Below are 17,336 nucleotides of genomic sequence, written 5' to 3'. Positions count from 1 at the left end.
TCTAGTCTTCTTAATCCTGTTGCAGACCATTATTTCTTGAACCATATCTTTATATCTACAAGTAGATACTTCATAAGACTTAGATTGGCCCATTAGTGTTTTGTTCTTTTATAAGTAATGCTGCATCTTTACTAGCTAAGAGACTTCCTTTTGACTAAAAGGTCATCGATTTACATGGGTGAATTCTCGATCAGTTCTTTCTCTCTGACAAATTACCTTTATGTCTTCCCAGTGCTGAAAAGTCTGGGGAATGCATATGCTGACATTTAGAAAGCTCTTCACATAATGCTTCCTGATGTTGGTTTCTTACTCCTTCTTCACTCAATTAAGGAGGTGTGGCAGTAGCCATGTGACAAACTACTAAATTCTGTGGGTTTCTTTCTTCCTACAGAGAAAGGTCAGGGCACCTTTCTGGGACAGAGCAAAATCCTTGACAGAAAAAATTTCATGGGGAAAAAATATTAGAGGAGGAGAAAAAAATTTAGGCTAAGCTGGAAAGTGGGATATGTGAATTCCCTCAGGCAGAAGAGGGAATTAAATCTGACTCTAACATAGCCTACATCCAAGAAATGTACTGATCATTAGACTATTATGCAAAAAACCAGCTGCCTTCTATTTCCTCCTCCTTCCCATTCCCCTGAAATGGAAGGCGGTTTTCTGCCATGATATATTGCATTCTTAAAGCAATTTTGGAATAGGAACATCTTGTTTCTGAATTCCAGGTGAATCTTTCACTTGGATGAGAAACAATAATTGCAATTTTGGATTGAACCAAGAGAACAGTATCACAAGGTGAGTGCAATGGCATATTTCTGTCTGTCTAACAGGGTTTTTGAATCTCTTGCCCTCTTGGATTAATGAATCTAATTTTTGCCAAAAAATGAATTTCATTCTAGTGCACAACTGAGATTTACAAATCTTGCCCAACTCTTCAACTTCTTCTAAAAATATCAATTTAAATTGTGAGTAAAGGCAGGAATAGCATGAAAAAGACTCATAATAGAACCGTGACAGGCATAACATTTCAACAAGAAATTTTCATTAAAAGAATTCTAATGTTATGATTTTAAATATGAAATCTGAGAGTACAGTCTCAGAGAATGTTTAATTTTAAACAAGCTGGTAGAAAGATACCATTGCACAAGACAAAAAGATCAATTCATGTGGACTACAAAGACTGATTTGTGAAAACACTTTTCTGGAGTTTTAAAAATTATTTAAAATATTTCGATATACAGCAACTGATGTATGAGGTATAGCTAACTGAACTTGCATCTTCCATTACTGAAATACAGACATTAGACATGCAATAAAATATCAAAATTTCTAAACTAAACTTGCTGAACCAATTTTTATATCTATCTATCTATCTATCTATCTATCTATCTATCTATCTATCTATCTATCTATCTATCTATCCATCTATCTACCTATCTCAATTACTCATTGTTATGCAGTATGTCCACTGGAAGGGACATCCTGGAGGTTTTTTAAGATGTCCTTAATTCTGCTGATAAGTCTCCAAGAAGTTTGATTGCCAGCTTCGTAGGAGATGGAGAGAAAACAGATGGTCGTTATCCCAAATTCAGATTGACACAGTGACAGTAAAAGTACAAGGGAATCTCCTCATGTTTGCTTATTCACTTCTGTAATAGCTTATCATGAGAGGTCTACTCCATAAAACAGTAGAGGGGTATATATGGATACATACTAACACATCTGATGCGTTGATGAACTGGAAACTACTGGTAACTACTGGTTCTGATGATGCTCATCGCTTTGACTACTTCTTGATCCCATTAGTTATGCTTTGCTTAAGAGACCAGTATCTGGCCCTAAAAGTTTGAGCAAAGAAAATCCTAGCACAATCTGACATGCAAGTAAATATGACAAAACAATGATAGGATGCTACAGAGGAGTAGGGAATGTATCACTGGACCTGAACAAAGTAATTTTGAATTAAAACTAGCTTTGACATATGCCTGAGTAAGTCAGACAATAGAAAAATTGAAGGTGGGATAACTTAAGTGGACAGAATTGTGATCCTCAAATGGAGGAAAACAAATGGAAAAGGAAATAAAATGGAGATAAAATCCAAATTAAATATAAAACTGTCTTTCACTGATAAAAAAAAAATTGAAAAAAAGGAAGATGTGATACATTTTCAGCAATGAAAAAGCAGTAAGTCTCTCCAGCACATATCTTGGACAACAGCTGTAATGGTAATACATTCTGAGTTTTGCAATGAATGTAATTATAATTTTTTCTTTTATTTGTTTTCATTATGTTTTATCAGCTGACTAAATTTTATTTGACTGTTTTTAAAGATTTTAAATGTATTAACTGAAATAAATCTCTAGTACTTTATATAAAAATTCTTTTCCTACAAGCCCCTGAACCTACAAATATTAAGAATGTGAAATTCTAATTCAAGGAGAGTGCTAGGGAACAATGAAAGGGAAAGAGAAAGGGAGAATTAATCATGTAAACACTTTACCACTTAGACTTTTAAGGTAACATAATTCATGGAAAAAAAAGGCCATTACCTTCATCTTTACATATAATTCAGAACTAGCTATATCAGTCCAGGAAGGGACTATAAACACGGTTTATCTCATGGTCTAGAATAGGGTCTCTGATGTATACCTGTGTAAGTTTATCAGTCTGATTTTTGTTCCAATATTTCTTTTGATAGAAAATTAGTCTTGACTAGATCAACCTGAATGATTAATCAATTTCATTCTCTGAGTGTTTTCACTTTTATGTGGTTTTCCTAAGGCAGGGATCACTCATTCTGAAAATTGGCTAAGCACATTGTGAACTACCTCATTCATTTGCTGTCTACAGAAGACATTCACCAGCAGTCCTCAAAGCAATGAAAAATGGTAATGTAGTTCTGAGGTCAGTAAAAGTTTGGATCAAGACACAATTACTTTACAAAGATGAAAAAATTTTGTTACTCCTGGAGGACTGAATCCACAGGGAGCTGAATATCTCTGACAGAGCTAAAATTTGACTCATAGCATACAGAGTTCCTAGCACTGCTCCCAGTGAATGGTTGTATGCAGATTCAGGAGCGTTACCCACTCACAATGACACAAGAGCTCAAAGGAAGGTGTTAGCCAAGAGCCCTTGTTTTTTGCAGATGGAAAATTCAGTGCTCTGTTGTATTCTGAAGGGGTGAAAGAGTGGCTCCTGAGTCAGCCTGCTCCACAAGGATTTCCTGCAGGAACTTTGCTGCACATGATCCCAGCCAGCTTTTCCCATGATCTTCATCAAGATTATGCAACTATTCTTCTCTTTGATGATTTCTTATAGATGTACATCCATAAGGCTCATGGATCTTTTTTAATTTTGATAAAATACATTCCTTAATAAATTCAAGAAACCTTAAGTTTGTTCTAGCACTGGTCTTTTAGAAATCAATGACTAAATTGGTAATATTCCTAAAAGTGTGAGTGACATTCACTATAGCAGTTGAGTTTTATTATGCTTGTCTGATACACCAAGAATGATGTTCAAACAAAGCAGCTCTTAACACGGTTAAAAGGATATTCACTTGATCCAACTCTTCTAAAACAAATGCACTGTTTTTCTGGGGCTTGCTGCAGCTGTAGATAATGATCCTTCCATGGAACACAGAGTGCCAATAACCCTGCTTTTGAAAAACTGTCAAAGTACAATTCATATGGCTGGACACAGCTAAATTCAGCCAAACGCTGTCAGTTACAAATTCCTTAAAACCAACAAAAAGCAGAGGAACTACATATCTATTTTTACACCTGCCTAGGGCTTCTATACTGTTTATGCAATTTTACTCAAGATGACTTGTCTCATGAAAAAGTTTGGAAAACTCAAATGTTTTATCTACAGACAGTTTTGTTGACTATCATAGTTTTTCTTTTTATCCATTCATTGTGTCCAGGATAAACTTGATAAAAAATGATATCTGATCTTTCAAAACTCATTTTGCTCTACTCCTGACATCTCAGTTATGGTTTTAAGTTTTCCATGAGGCATCAGCAGTTCTAAGAGAAATTAAATTATGTTTATATGATAGACATTACTGTGTCTTTTGAGTAAAGGGTCTACTGTGAATTTCAAAAACTGTATTGTAATGAGTAAAAACCCGGCCTTGTGAAGTCAACGTATTCTAGATATGTCCTATTCTGATTCTGGACAAATATTAGATTGTCAGGAGTCCGAGAGATAATGACAGAGTTACTCACATATTCCTTTTGTTCTCACCGATATCTGGCAAAAAATGTCACACTACAAAGTCCACAAATTCACTATGTTTACCCATTACTATTGCATCAAAAATATCCAGCAAAGCAAGTTCTCTATCAATCTAACTTTGGCCTAGCTTGGGCGGACCATGCCATCACGAGAATGAGTATAACTCCAATGACCTGAAGAAGAGTGTGATGCTGTTCACATGCTGGGGGGAAGGGAGACACCTGACAGGCTTGAGAGATGAGCCTGTGCAGACCTCAGAAAGTTCAACAAGGAGAAGTGCAAGGTCCCTGGGTTGGGGCAATCCCAAGCACAACTACAGGCTGGGCAGAGAATGGATTTAGAGCAACCCTGAGAAGAAGGACTTTGGGGTGCTGGACATGAGAGAGGCTGGATATGAGCTGACAATGTGCTCTTGCAGCCCAGAAAGCTGACTATATCCTGGGCTGCATCATAAGCAGCATGGCCTGGTCAAGAGAGGTGACTCTTCCCCTCTACTCCATTCTGGTGAGACCCCACCTGGAGTACTGTGTCCAGCTCTGGGGTCCACAACACAGGACCAGAGGAGGGCCATGAAGATGTTTAGAGGGCTGGAATATCTTTCCTATGAGGATAGGCTGAGAGAACTGGGATTAAACCTGGAGAAGAGAAGGCTTCAGGGTTAACTCACAGCAGCTTTCCAGTACCAAAAGGGGCCTACAGGAGAGCTGAAGAGGGACTTTTTACAAATGTATGTAGTGATAGGACAAGGGGAATGGCTTTAAACTGGAAGACAGCAGGTTTAGATTAGATATAAGGAAGAAAATCTTTATTGTGAGAGAGGTGAGACACTGGAACAGGTTGTCCAGAGAAGTGGTGGATGACCTATCCCTGGAATTTTTCAGAGGCAGGTTGGACGGGGCTTTGAGCAACCTTGTCTAGTGAAAGGTGTCTCTGCTCATGCCAGTAAGGTTGGAACTAAAGGATCTTTAAGGCCCCTTCCAACCCCAACCATTCTATGATTCCATGAACTGCCCATTCATTCATTCGCCTTCTGCCTCCTTAGACTGTCAGTACACTTCCTGGTCTTGACACCTCCTGAAAATTGTAAACTGGTCAGCATGAACAAGTACTCAGTGCATTCTTTCAGGTGTTGACAACTAAGCAGGGTACGGATCAAAACTTGCGGTGCCTTAAGAAACCACTGGTTTGGACTTAAAACATTTACTAGCAACTATTTTAACTATCTTGACCCAGAAAACATCCAACCAAAAGACCACCAGTCATTTGCTTGCAAAAAAGACATTTCTAGCAGATTTTTACTGCTCAGGTATGATGATGAGAATTTTTTGGGAAAAGTTAGTTGGGGAATTTTACTTTAAAGCTCCTCTAAATCCTCCTCTGAAAACTGAAAAAAACCCCACAAAACGCTTGTGAAAGTTTTTAAATGAACATTGACAAGCAATTTCTTTAAATAAACACACATTCTCAGACTTACTTCCTTGCACCACCCTTTTATCTTGTATAAAACTTAATGGATGACATATTTCATTCCACAAGTTGACAATGTTAAAAATGTGCTCTTCCTTCTAGTTTTAGTGTACTGCAAAGCCACTGATAGCTACAGGCGTTATGAGCGATATATGACTGAAGAAAGATGAGATTACTGCTGATAAGGAACAAGAGAATTTCATATCTTAAAAGAGTCTCAAATCCAGCAAATATGATCCCTGGCAGCAGATGCCCCTCAGACAGACAATGAAAGAAAAATGGTGGAAAAGTACTCATTGTGGCTTGCTGTTTCCTTGAGCTGGAATGGCAGCAAAACGAAATAGCTCTAGCATACTGTCTGCATGGAAAAATCTTACCTTCTCTGGGAAAAACATAATCCAAAGATGAAATGAGCAGTAATTTTCCACTATGGGAAAAGTAATGTTAATCTGACTCACCTTCTTTGGTAAAAGATATCTTTACTTTAGAAGTGTTGCTCTTTTGAAGGCTCTCATGCCGTTATCATCAATGTTTATCATAATAACCATCAATTTAATGGAGCTGTAGCACCAACGTCAAACCTCAGGCTGGAAATATTGTACTAATGATTGTTTAACAAAAGGAACGAGACATATGCAAATATGAAATAGCTCCTTTCTCTGTCTATTAAAGTGTTCCTGCAACATGAATGAACACAATTTTAAGATGTCAATATTTCATGCTACAGTGCAGCCCTTACCTTGTAACCTGATGATTTGATGTGCACTCCTCGCTTGGTCAGTGTAGATTTCATTCGGATGAAAAAAGAGCGCTCTAGAGTGTTGTCAGTGGTTAGTAAACTGGGGCTTGTAGATTCCACTAGGAAATAGAAAAAATACATATACACATAATTTAGATTTTATACATCCCCTCTAAGCTATTTTTTCAGGTGCGATCCTTGAACTCACTAAAAATAAATGACTGATGGATGCTGAGTGTTGTAATCAATCTACCTCATTTAGAAAATGTTTATTTAACAAAAAAAACTTTGAAAAATATACATAGACTCAGTAAGCCTCATTTTCAAGTTATTTTTCCCATGGAATTTTTAACAGAGATTTGTCTCATTAACTCTTTCTTGCATGATTTTATTATGACTGGAGTTATTTTGTTAAAGTATGACATTGTTTTAAAAAAAGTTCTTCAGTATTTTGTGAAAGGCAAAGTCTCACTGAGGTAGCAATTCTATCTCCTGAAATAGGCTGCAAATTCTGCAAACTTTTATTCCCTAATCTCTACTCCTCAACTGCAATGATACATAGAGTGAGTCACTACTGGATTTGAGTGCCTTGGTTTCCCCAGTACTGAAGTGAAGTTAGGGACTTTATTATCATTAAAGCACTAAACAGCCTGAAGGCAAAAATTCTCCAGTAAATGACACATATTATTATAATTCTCATAATCATAATCAATTATTGGTGATTATTTAGTCATTAATGAAATATAATTTTAGTCCATCTGAAGAGATATCTCTTGCTTGCAACTAACTATAGCTCTTACCTATGCTTCTCAGTCCCTCAAATGCAACCACTTAACGTAGTAGATACTCTTAGTTTATATAAAACATGATAAAATAGCATGTACAATCCCAGAAAACACCAAGATATTCTTTATACAATCTTTATTATTGCTATTTTTTAGGTCTGATAAACAATATCTCCCCAAAATATTGTTAATTGGAAAATTCTGGAGCAGCTTACAATAATCAAGCATTATTGGAGATAAACAAACTTTCAGTTTCAGTGAGGATTTAACACAGAATAAAAAAATTATTTTGAAATTATTCTGCTATTGTTTAGGAGAATCATACAAACCACTAGTAGAAACTGTGCAAGAATTTAAAAAGCATTTGTTATGCAGTGAACAGAAACACACAAATTGGTTTGTAAGCTAAGGATTATATTGAATTGTCCTTGATTTAATGTGGTCAAGTTGTCTTGTGTTTGTGACATTTCAGCTCTATTGTGATAACCGACAGCAGTGCCCCTTGCTTTAGTGTCTCTTTTAAGATTTTTTTGTTTTAGAGAGTGTGAATTCGATGTCATTTTAAATGTACAGCTCTTTATCACTCGAGGGAAAAGCAGAGCCATGTTATATTTAGTACTTTCATTTCTTCTGATTAAATATGAATTACTATGAAATTTTTCTCATCATCTAACACACCATAATACGCCAACAGCTTTTTAATACACTATATAAGCACAAACTTCTGCTCTAAGAGTTTAATTTGCCCCTCTAATCCAATCACATCAACCTTATTTCTCTTATCAGAGATTCCCATTTTGAATTAAATGAGCTCATTAGTTTTAATCAAAAGCAGAGAGATCAAAACTTAAACGTAAATGCTTTAGATCAGAACTGTCAGTCAGCCGTGCAGTCCTATTTTACTAAAACACAAGATCAGAGACCCTTAGAACCAATTTTTTCTCGTAAGGGATGCCAAGAGCCTGAAGATGCTATATCCTTCTTTTTCTTTTTTTTTTTGCTCCCAAGGACAGATTATACATTTAAGGTTAGATTTAATTTAGAGTATTTTTTTTTTCATTCTGGTGGAAATGGAAAAGTATGCCATTCTGTTGTTGTTTCTTTCACATTTATTGGTGCGGGTCATTGGAGACCTGAACAAATGCAAAGCCATCACAATCCATGCAACAAACTTGTCCTCAAAAATTCAGCTCTGTTCAGCAATATCATATAAGAAATAAAACTCCGAAAGGAAAAATATGTGTTTCAGGGTATGCTGCTGAAACAGCAGCCAAAATCATCAGGATAGCAGCAGCACTAGTAAGATGAGGATCATGATTAATTATTATTTTTATTGTACAGTACAGTGCAGTAGTTAAAGAGTACATTAAGAAACCACAGCATGGGTGCTTCCTGCTATGTGAAGAAATGCTAAAATCAGCTTAACAAGTTTAGTTGTTGTAGTCCAGCACATTATGCTCTAGCACAGGCAGTAAATACAATATATCCTCCTGTGTTCTAATGGTAATTTCCAAAACACACAGAAGTAATGTTAAACACAGAATATTTCTTGCTCAAAAAAAGATCAGGTTGTAATACATACATACGATTCCCAAGCAATTGCAACTAAAGTTTCTCTTTCATACAAAATTTTATGAAAAAAGGAAAACATCTGACATACAGTACAGTATTGGCATTGACATTTTTTGGGCTCATGGAACCTTATATCAAAAGCTCAACATCATTTTGCTGTTATTATAATATGTACAAACATATACATTTCTGTAAGGGTATGCTATAAAATGCATTTAATTTATCCAACAGACTGGAAAAGTGCCTGTCATATAAATATGTATTCTGAAGTGTTTGATTTTCTTTAACAAAAAGTACCTGAGAGTGTATGTGTGAGATGGGATTAGTTACCTAAAAGTCCAGAACAGCTTATGAAGAGCATTTTGAATTTCTCTCAGGAGAGAAACATTATGGCTGACAGTACAAATCTGCATTCAGAGTTGCATCCACCCACAGTAGATACTATAACAATGCTAACAGTGATTATGCATGCAGGATTTTAAAAATAGGATGTGTACAGAACACATCCATCGATGTCAGTGAGATTTGCACAGGAATATATGGAATATGGTCCATTATTTGTTCTCAGGAGTTGGTTTCAAATGTCTATCACTCAGCCTTTTCAATTCTTTTTTCAATTATGTCAAAGGAGGCTTGCGATATGAGGAACATCAGAATGAAATTCTAGCAATTCATTTTTGATTTTTTAAAAAAATTTGTAATCTAAGACCTTTAAAGAAGCCTGAAATAAACAAGATCTACTTGGTTTGATACTGTAGAAACTAAAGATGTCTTTTGCACTGAAAAATAGAGTTTCTGTCCTGAATTTACTGAATTTAAACCTACCGTTGAGTTATAAACTCCTGAAATTGTGAGTTTAGAATGCTAATTATGTGATAAAAGTCAATGCTTACTGCATGTGAATGAAAATATTTTACACTCTCAGGTTTAGAAGTATAAAAAGTAAGTCTAGATTGTCTTTACAAAGCAGGTAACTGTGTACTCTGTTGGGAAAGCACTTGGCTTTGTCTGTCCTTAATATTGTCAGCAGAAACTACTAAGGGAACAAACCTCTTTTTTCATTCCCAAAGCTGATAATGCAGTATGAGATTTCTAGATTTCTAGACACCAGGAATGCATTGTCCATTTCAAAAGGCATGAAGCTGCAATTCACTACACCCATAGTAAAGTGTCACAAATGTAAAAAAGGTTAACTAAGAGCCACAGAACCAAATGGGAAGAGAGTATGAACTAGTACCCAATTCACAAAATTATTTAGTTATCTTCTAAGTATTTCTTTGTGAACAAGCCTTGTAGCTCTGATCCTTCAATGGGCTTTGCCTGGGGGAACAATCTTGGGCTCAGATCCCAGAAACCAGTCATGCACTGTGTAACCTCCCAGGCTGGAAGAGTTCTTCTGGTGTTCTGATGAGACATAAACATGCCAATAACTGTTTGGAGGACTGAGGTCCATGGCTCTAATCCTGCAGCGATTTGCAGAGATACTGTGCATCTGTGTGAAGTCTCACTATCTTAAACCTATAACCTAAACAATGTAAAACAATGCAAATAATTGCTCTTACACAGCAACAGCACAAGTACTATCCCAATGACTGATTCACAAGCACATTCAAATTCAGATAAACAATTTGTCCCCGAGGAAAAAAAGAAGTTCCAAATTTGATTTATGTCTTAAATAACAAAAGGCTGCCACAGTAGGCTGAATAAATGTTCAGCAACTTCTGGTTTCTTTTTTTTGTTTGGTTGTTTTTTTTTTCCCCCGACATACATTAAAAATAATTGAGAGGAGAAAACTGTATTTTTGCATGTCAAACAGATAAAAGATAGGCTTCTCATTTTTGGGAGGACCAGAAGGTGCAGAGGGAAAACCAAACACCAACGAGGAATTTCAGGGGGTTGGTGGAAAAAAACCTTATGGGTTAACATACAGGATTTCCTCAATTTTGTAGCACTTCAGGAAGTTTTCACCTGACTCTCACTTCACTTCCTTGAAAACATGTATCCATACAGCTTTTAAGAGACATTCTCAAACACCAACTATACAGCCAGCCCTTAAAAGAGAAACAAAATAAAAGAACATACAAAACAGTAAGAAAAAAGGAGCTCTCTTTTCATACTGTCTTCTACACTTGCAAACCTCTTCTCACATTTTCTTAAAGTCCATAGGCAACTGAGAATAATTATGTTCAGATGAATTATTAGGTAATGTAAATCTATCATTTTCGGTTGGACTAGATACATCTTTATAAATGATTCTATTTCTTCTGTGCAGTTTGTTGCCTGTAACCTGGCATCAAAAGACTTTCTAGGAAAATTTAACCTTGAATACTTAACTGTCTTCAATCAGAAAAGTGACTCAAAGAAGCACTATTTCGAAGATCATTCTTTCTCAGTATATTATAGATCAAATTGGATCATTTTATAAGCTGTAAGATAGATTTTCACAACTATTAGCTCAGTAAATACAATTCAAAAGCTTCAAGTTAAGACAATTTATTTCCAATAAGTGCAAGTTACTATTAGCACTTGTGCAAATGCATGTTTTTAAGTGGAGTGGGTTCAGGCTGATTGCAGAATTCTAGGCAATTACCAGAAGATAAAACTTGGTCTAGGAAACTATCGAATATCCTTGGACTATTTGGATGAACCACTTAGGCCTATTTACAGATGCTGGGAGCCTGCCTGTAGACCAACTGATGAGCACAGAGCTAGCAAATTCTATAAGTGCTTTCTTGGTCCTGCTGGTGTGCTCAGCAGCTTGCAAAATCAAGGGCTATCTGAGCTGTTTATTTAACACTGTGTGTGGCAGAGGTTCATTCATTCTTCCAAGGCAATACTGTTTCTAAAAGGAGCTGTGGAATAACATTTTTGCTAGAAGCTGTACCAGTTATAAACAGGAACTTGAATTCCTGAAACACCAGGTTTGGATCTGAAATTCATGGTACTTGCAGGTAACTTGGTAAGACTCTTAAAATTTCTATTTTTTTTTATTTTCCGAACAGATGAAGTTAAGAATTGGCCCCCAGGCTTTTGGTGACTTAGTTCTGTTCTTTCCTTTACTCAGGGGGAATAATGCTGGGTTCTGGCCAAGGCCTCACTCAAAAGGGGAAGACTCAGGGCAGCTGATACTCAGCAGAAGAAATAGAAAGAAGGATGACTTCCTCTAAAGAATTTATTTCTAGGTAAATTTATTTCTTGTTTTCGGACAAGATAATAAACTGTTCTTTTTTGTCATCCTACCTCCAAAATGAAGACAATTCAGTTTTCATGACCTATAAGCCTATTGTGCCTCAAAGGCATAAAACCTTTAAAACCCATCAGACATCTGTTGAAAACTAGGTCTTGTAATATTTTTGTTTGTTTGTTTCCCCACCTGCGCTCTTATCTCTCAAAATTTTCCAGATCGAACAATTGATGATATGGCCTGTCAGCTCAGTTACAGTTAGGTTGTTTTACATAAAATCCTTAATTTTTTACAAATAATGTGACAATGAAGCCTTATGTGTATATTTATTTCATTTCTTAATAGTTTTTTAAAAAGGCCATGTATATATTTACATATAAAGATATGATTGTTTTTGTTATCATTGTAATTACTAGGCTATGGTCCACATGTGACAGCACATGACTGTTAAGCTTAGATGTTTGAAACTGAGAGAATAAGTGACTAACTCAGATATATACAATATATCTTTTTAATGTGATAAAAGTACGTGTGTGCAGGCAGAAGCCAAATCAGTGAAGTAGCAGTGAATTTAGATACAACAGCTAAAAAAGTGGGAGAACATGTTTAATATCTGATCTGCCTTATACACTGTGGATTTACAAGAACTTGGATATTGTACAGAAATCTGTTGACTCGAACTGTTTGGCCACAATATAATGTAGTTAATATTTTTAATTTGCACAATTAATCCCAACTTTTTATTTGTTGAAAATTGCCTCCAAAGGAAGTAGTGAAAAAACTATTGCTTAACTATATAAAATTTAATGGAACAAACTATTAGAAATACATTAGAAGAACAGTTCCTTCATTTAAGGGATGAATTCTAAGTGACTGAGGACTGAATTCAGTTGCCCACACATAGGTCTACAGCATTCCTGTATCTGAAATGTGTACAGGAATGGCAGTGTCATACAGGACCTCCAGAAGTCCAAGTCTTTCTGGACCAGCTGATAGATGCCAGATGTGTCTCCAGTAGCATGGGTTCCCTATGTTTGGGAAACTTAAGCCATTAGAGCTTGGTCCCAATTAAGTAAGTAGGAATACTGTGGAAAGACTTGGATCAAGTTAACAGAATAACAGAATCACAGAATATGCTGAGTTGGAAAGGATTCACAAGGATCATTGAGGCCAATCCTTAGCCATGCACAGGATCATCCCCAAGAGTCACACCATGTGCCTGAGAGTATAATCCAAATGCTTCTTGAACTCTGTCAGGCTTGGTGCTGTGACCACTTCTCTGGGGAGCCTGTTCCACTGCCCAACCATCCTCTGGGTGAAGATCTTTTCCTAATATCCAACCTAAACCTCCCCCGACACAACTTCAGGCCATTCCCTCAGGTCCTGTCAGTGGTGTCCACAGAGAAGAGGTCAGTGTCTGCCCATCCTCTTCCCTCACAAGGAAGTTGTAGACTGCAATGATGTCTCCCCTCAGCCTCCTCTTCTCCAGGCTGAACAGACCAAGTGACCTTAGCCGCTCCTCCCACAGCTTCCTCTCAAGGCCCTTTACCCTCTTCACTGCCCTCCTTTGGATGCTCTCTGTGCCCCTTTATTCTCACCCAGAGGCTCTCAACTGTGCTGTTGCCAACTGTGAGCTCCATACATTCTAACCCTTCTTTTACATACAGTGCTAGTCCCCCACCTCTTCTGTCCTGCTTATCCCCCTGAAAAGTCTGTAATGATTGTTTCTGTTTATTGTTTTATAATTTCTAGCATCCTTTATGGCCTGTTGTTTAGGACTTTAGTTACACATGCCTACATTCCATCTGGTATTTATGGTTACCCCAACCTTTGAAATGTGCTTGTACTCTTCCCCAAAACACACCCAGCCAGACTTAACGTTACAAGCACACCAGACTTAACATTAATTACAGGTAAAAGTAATCTAGAGTTCTCTAAGGGAACTTAATGCTGTTTGACCAGTGGATAGCAAAATTGTACATGTGGTTACTGGCAAAATAAGTTACAGTTTCACACAACTACCATACACATACAAACAACAAAATTTTAATGTCCAAACTATACTAGTCTGTATCGTTAAAGTTTAGTTTGCAGATTTAACAAGTGCAAACAGTAATACATGCATACTATAATTTGGGCACACAAATGGCTGGATCTGCAGAGAAACAAGCCATGCTTTGAAAAGTTATCCTACAGTATTACATATAATAGGCTTATCCTGTTTGCTTTTTAATTCAGACTATGCCCATGTACTGGCTGTACTTATGCAGGAGAAACTAAAGTAAAAATTCATTGACGGGCATTCCCTAGTATTATACAGTGAAATTTTTGAATGTTCCATTATCCTTGCAGAATCAAAGTAATCTGATTATTGGACAAAGAATCATAGAATCACAGAATCATATAACAGGTTGGGTTGGAAAGGACCTTAAAGGTCATCTACTTCCAACCTCCCTGCCATGGACAGTGACAGCTTTTACTAGACCAGGTTGCTCCCAGCCCCATCCAACCCAGCCTGGAACACTTCCCAGGGATGGGGCATCCACAACCTCTTGGGTGAACACTTACAGTGTCTCCCCATTCTCTTAGTAAAGAATTTTTTCCTCATATCTAATCTAAAACAAATCTCCTTCATTTTATGGCCATTTCCCCTTGTCCTATCACTACACGCCCTTGTAAAAAGTCCCTCTCTAGCTTTCTTATAGCCCCTTTAGATATTGGAGGGCTGCTATAAGTTCTCCCTGGAGCCTTCCCTTCTTCAGGCTGAACAATCGAATTCTCCTAGCCTTTCCTAGTATGAGGGATGTTCTATCCTTCTAATCATCTTGGTGGCCCTCCTCTGGACTTGCTCCAACAGGTCGATGTCCTTCCTGTGTTGAGAACCCCAGAGCTGGACACAGCCCTCCAGGTGGGGTCTCATAAGAGTGGAGCGGCAGAATAACCTCTCTGAACCTGCTGGCTGTGCTGCTTTTGACACAGCTCAGGATAGAGTCAAGTATTACTTTATTTAGTGCCTCTCAAAGCTTCTCTTCTGCATCTCCTTCTATTACTTCTTCTTCTATTCTAGCAATATGTCTTAGCAGGCTATTATTTCCCAACATACGTTATTTACTTCCCATATTAACTTTATCCCACAGAACTCTTTATATATATGGTAAAATAAAGAATGAGTTAAGAGCCAGGATAGAGTTATAAATAAAGTATTGCCAGGATGAAGCTATGAATAAGATTTCTGTTACCCTATAATGTTGAAAGACAGATTTTACAACAAATTTTGGTAGGTCAGTGATCTATGAAATACATAGAGCTTTTTTGTCTGTTAGAAAACAACATCATAAAGATTTGTTATTAACAGAACTAATCATGGCAGGAAACTTTAGCTCTGAAAAGCCTTTGGAAACGTTACAGTCTACTGGAGTTCAATCCATTATCTAAACACTCGCAAATGTATCCATAGTTATCCAATAGACCAGAACAACTCTTGAAGAGCTGTTATGGTCTAGTGAGTGAGTGGTACATAAACCATACTGCATATGAAGCTCAAACTTCCTTTTACATTTTTACATTTAAAGTTAATTTACTTTAAGCAATGGAATAAATAATCTGACCGAACCTGTTGACTTGGTTTCACGTGAGATCAGCAACACTCATAAATTTTCAAGGTTCAGTGAAAGTCCCCCCAAAAATTATCACAGTGGTATCATTTCCTTACTGTTTACTTACTTTGCAGTAATTCTAGTAAAGTTTGAAACAGGACACATCCAATGGCTAGGAGAGGTCCTGATATTAGGAGAGTACGGGATCATAAACAATAGTACATCTATCCTGTGTTAAGGAAAGAAACTGGGAAATGAGGAAATAGCAAAGGAAAAAGAAAGGACAGTAACTAGTTTTGAGGATAAAAACTTCACTGAATTACCCAAGGGCTTTATGAGCCTGTGAGGAATACAGGACCAGGTGTTTCATTTCCTTTGAGATGTGGCTGGTTTCCACAGCTTAAATGATTGTTATCCTTATTGAGCAACTTCTTATGAACAATTTTGAGCATTTTGTTTCAGCATAAAACTGCCATTAAATACTGATGTTGTTCCCACTCTTCCATGCCCTAGAAGGATCAGCTGAGGGTATTTCTTCTGTCTTCCTAGTTTTCTGCTCTTGCTTAGGAACTCCATAGTTAGTGTCACTAACTGACACTACAGAGCATAGCTGTGAAAATAACTCTGGTTTAGAGCTGCCAATAATGGCCCACTAAAGTTCCTTCCCAGCACATGGCATAAAAAACCTCCAACAAACATTAAAAAGTCCCTTCTGATATTGCTTAACATTGCCAGCCTGCTTGGGCTTAAAAAGCACAATAAAGAGGTTGCTTTTCAGATTTTCATATGCCAAATGGGAGGTGCCTTTTGGTGAAGCTTTTCCCTGAGGGAAAGAAGAGCAGCTGAGTTACCTCATGCTGCAAAGTCGATGTTTGGATGATCCCACTCTGGGGAAACATACACAAGTGCCACAGTCAAGCTGCTACTAGTGGATGTGTCTGTACTCAGCAAAAAGCAGTAGGAAAGTTCAAGAGAAAAAACCAGAATATCAAAAAGATAGTCTTTGAGAGCACATGACATCCAGCAAAAGCCATTATGCAGCAGCCTTACTATGCCAAGGAACAAACAGTAGGAATGCAAAAAGTGAGTATTTTAAATCTTAGTGGAATACCCTGAAAATATAACCACTTGAGGAATCTATTTCTTCAGAAAATACCTTTTGTGCTTTTGGGATATTTGGGGGATTCTATTTTCAATACCTGTGTTCTGAATCTAGTGAAGCAATGCTTTTATCATGACTATAAAGTGGTTATGAGCCAATTCCTCATATGACACAGTCAGTAACAGTGGGGCTTTTTTATGACAAGCATGATGTCAGACAAAGGGCATCGGGACTTAGTCTTTGTACTACAATACAAAATAACAATACATAAACACCTTTGTGAAAGCAGCTTGAAACCCCATGTTTTCTATTAAAAAGTCATGTTCAATCTTCACTGTTGATAGAACAGAATAGCTAACACAGAGAACATTGTATATCAGAAAGGTCAATAGTTATTATGAGCTACAAATATATTTTTTTCCATCCTTCAGGCTGTTTAGCGCATATCACAGCATGAGCAGCTGTCTTCTTTAATGCTTTTAAAATTAGAATCCCAAAGAGGAAGAAAAAATTACATTTGCAATGATTGCTCTTTGCTTTTGTAAGTTTACTTTAATACACTATTTTATATACATGAATCTTCCAAGCAGCCTAACCAAAGGGCAGTAACTGGTCGCTAGTATCTCCTGGATTGCTATATCAATGCGTATAG

At 37.0% G+C, this 17,336-nt stretch overlaps 1 protein-coding gene across 8 annotated transcripts in view; it reads right to left on the bottom strand.

The window, feature by feature from the left end:
* NPAS3 (neuronal PAS domain protein 3) overlaps positions 1-17,336 on the bottom strand; it is a 610,089-nt gene that overhangs the window by 50,621 nt on the left and 542,132 nt on the right. For all 8 annotated transcript variants that reach the window (XM_027726870.2, XM_039386541.1, XM_039386534.1 and 5 more), the window contains one exon: positions 6,446-6,564. In XM_027726870.2, coding sequence (XP_027582671.1) covers positions 6,446-6,564 — 119 coding nt within the window. The remainder of the gene's footprint in view (positions 1-6,445; positions 6,565-17,336) is intronic.

The sequence above is a fragment of the Pipra filicauda genome, unplaced genomic scaffold (genome assembly GCF_003945595.2).
Source record: "Pipra filicauda isolate LSUMZ 115617 unplaced genomic scaffold, ASM394559v2 scaffold11_size5308982_pilon, whole genome shotgun sequence".
Lineage (NCBI taxonomy): Eukaryota > Metazoa > Chordata > Aves > Passeriformes > Pipridae > Pipra > Pipra filicauda.
The sequence above is the reverse complement of the archived record's forward strand: the minus strand, read 5'-3'. Positions and strand labels throughout refer to the sequence as shown.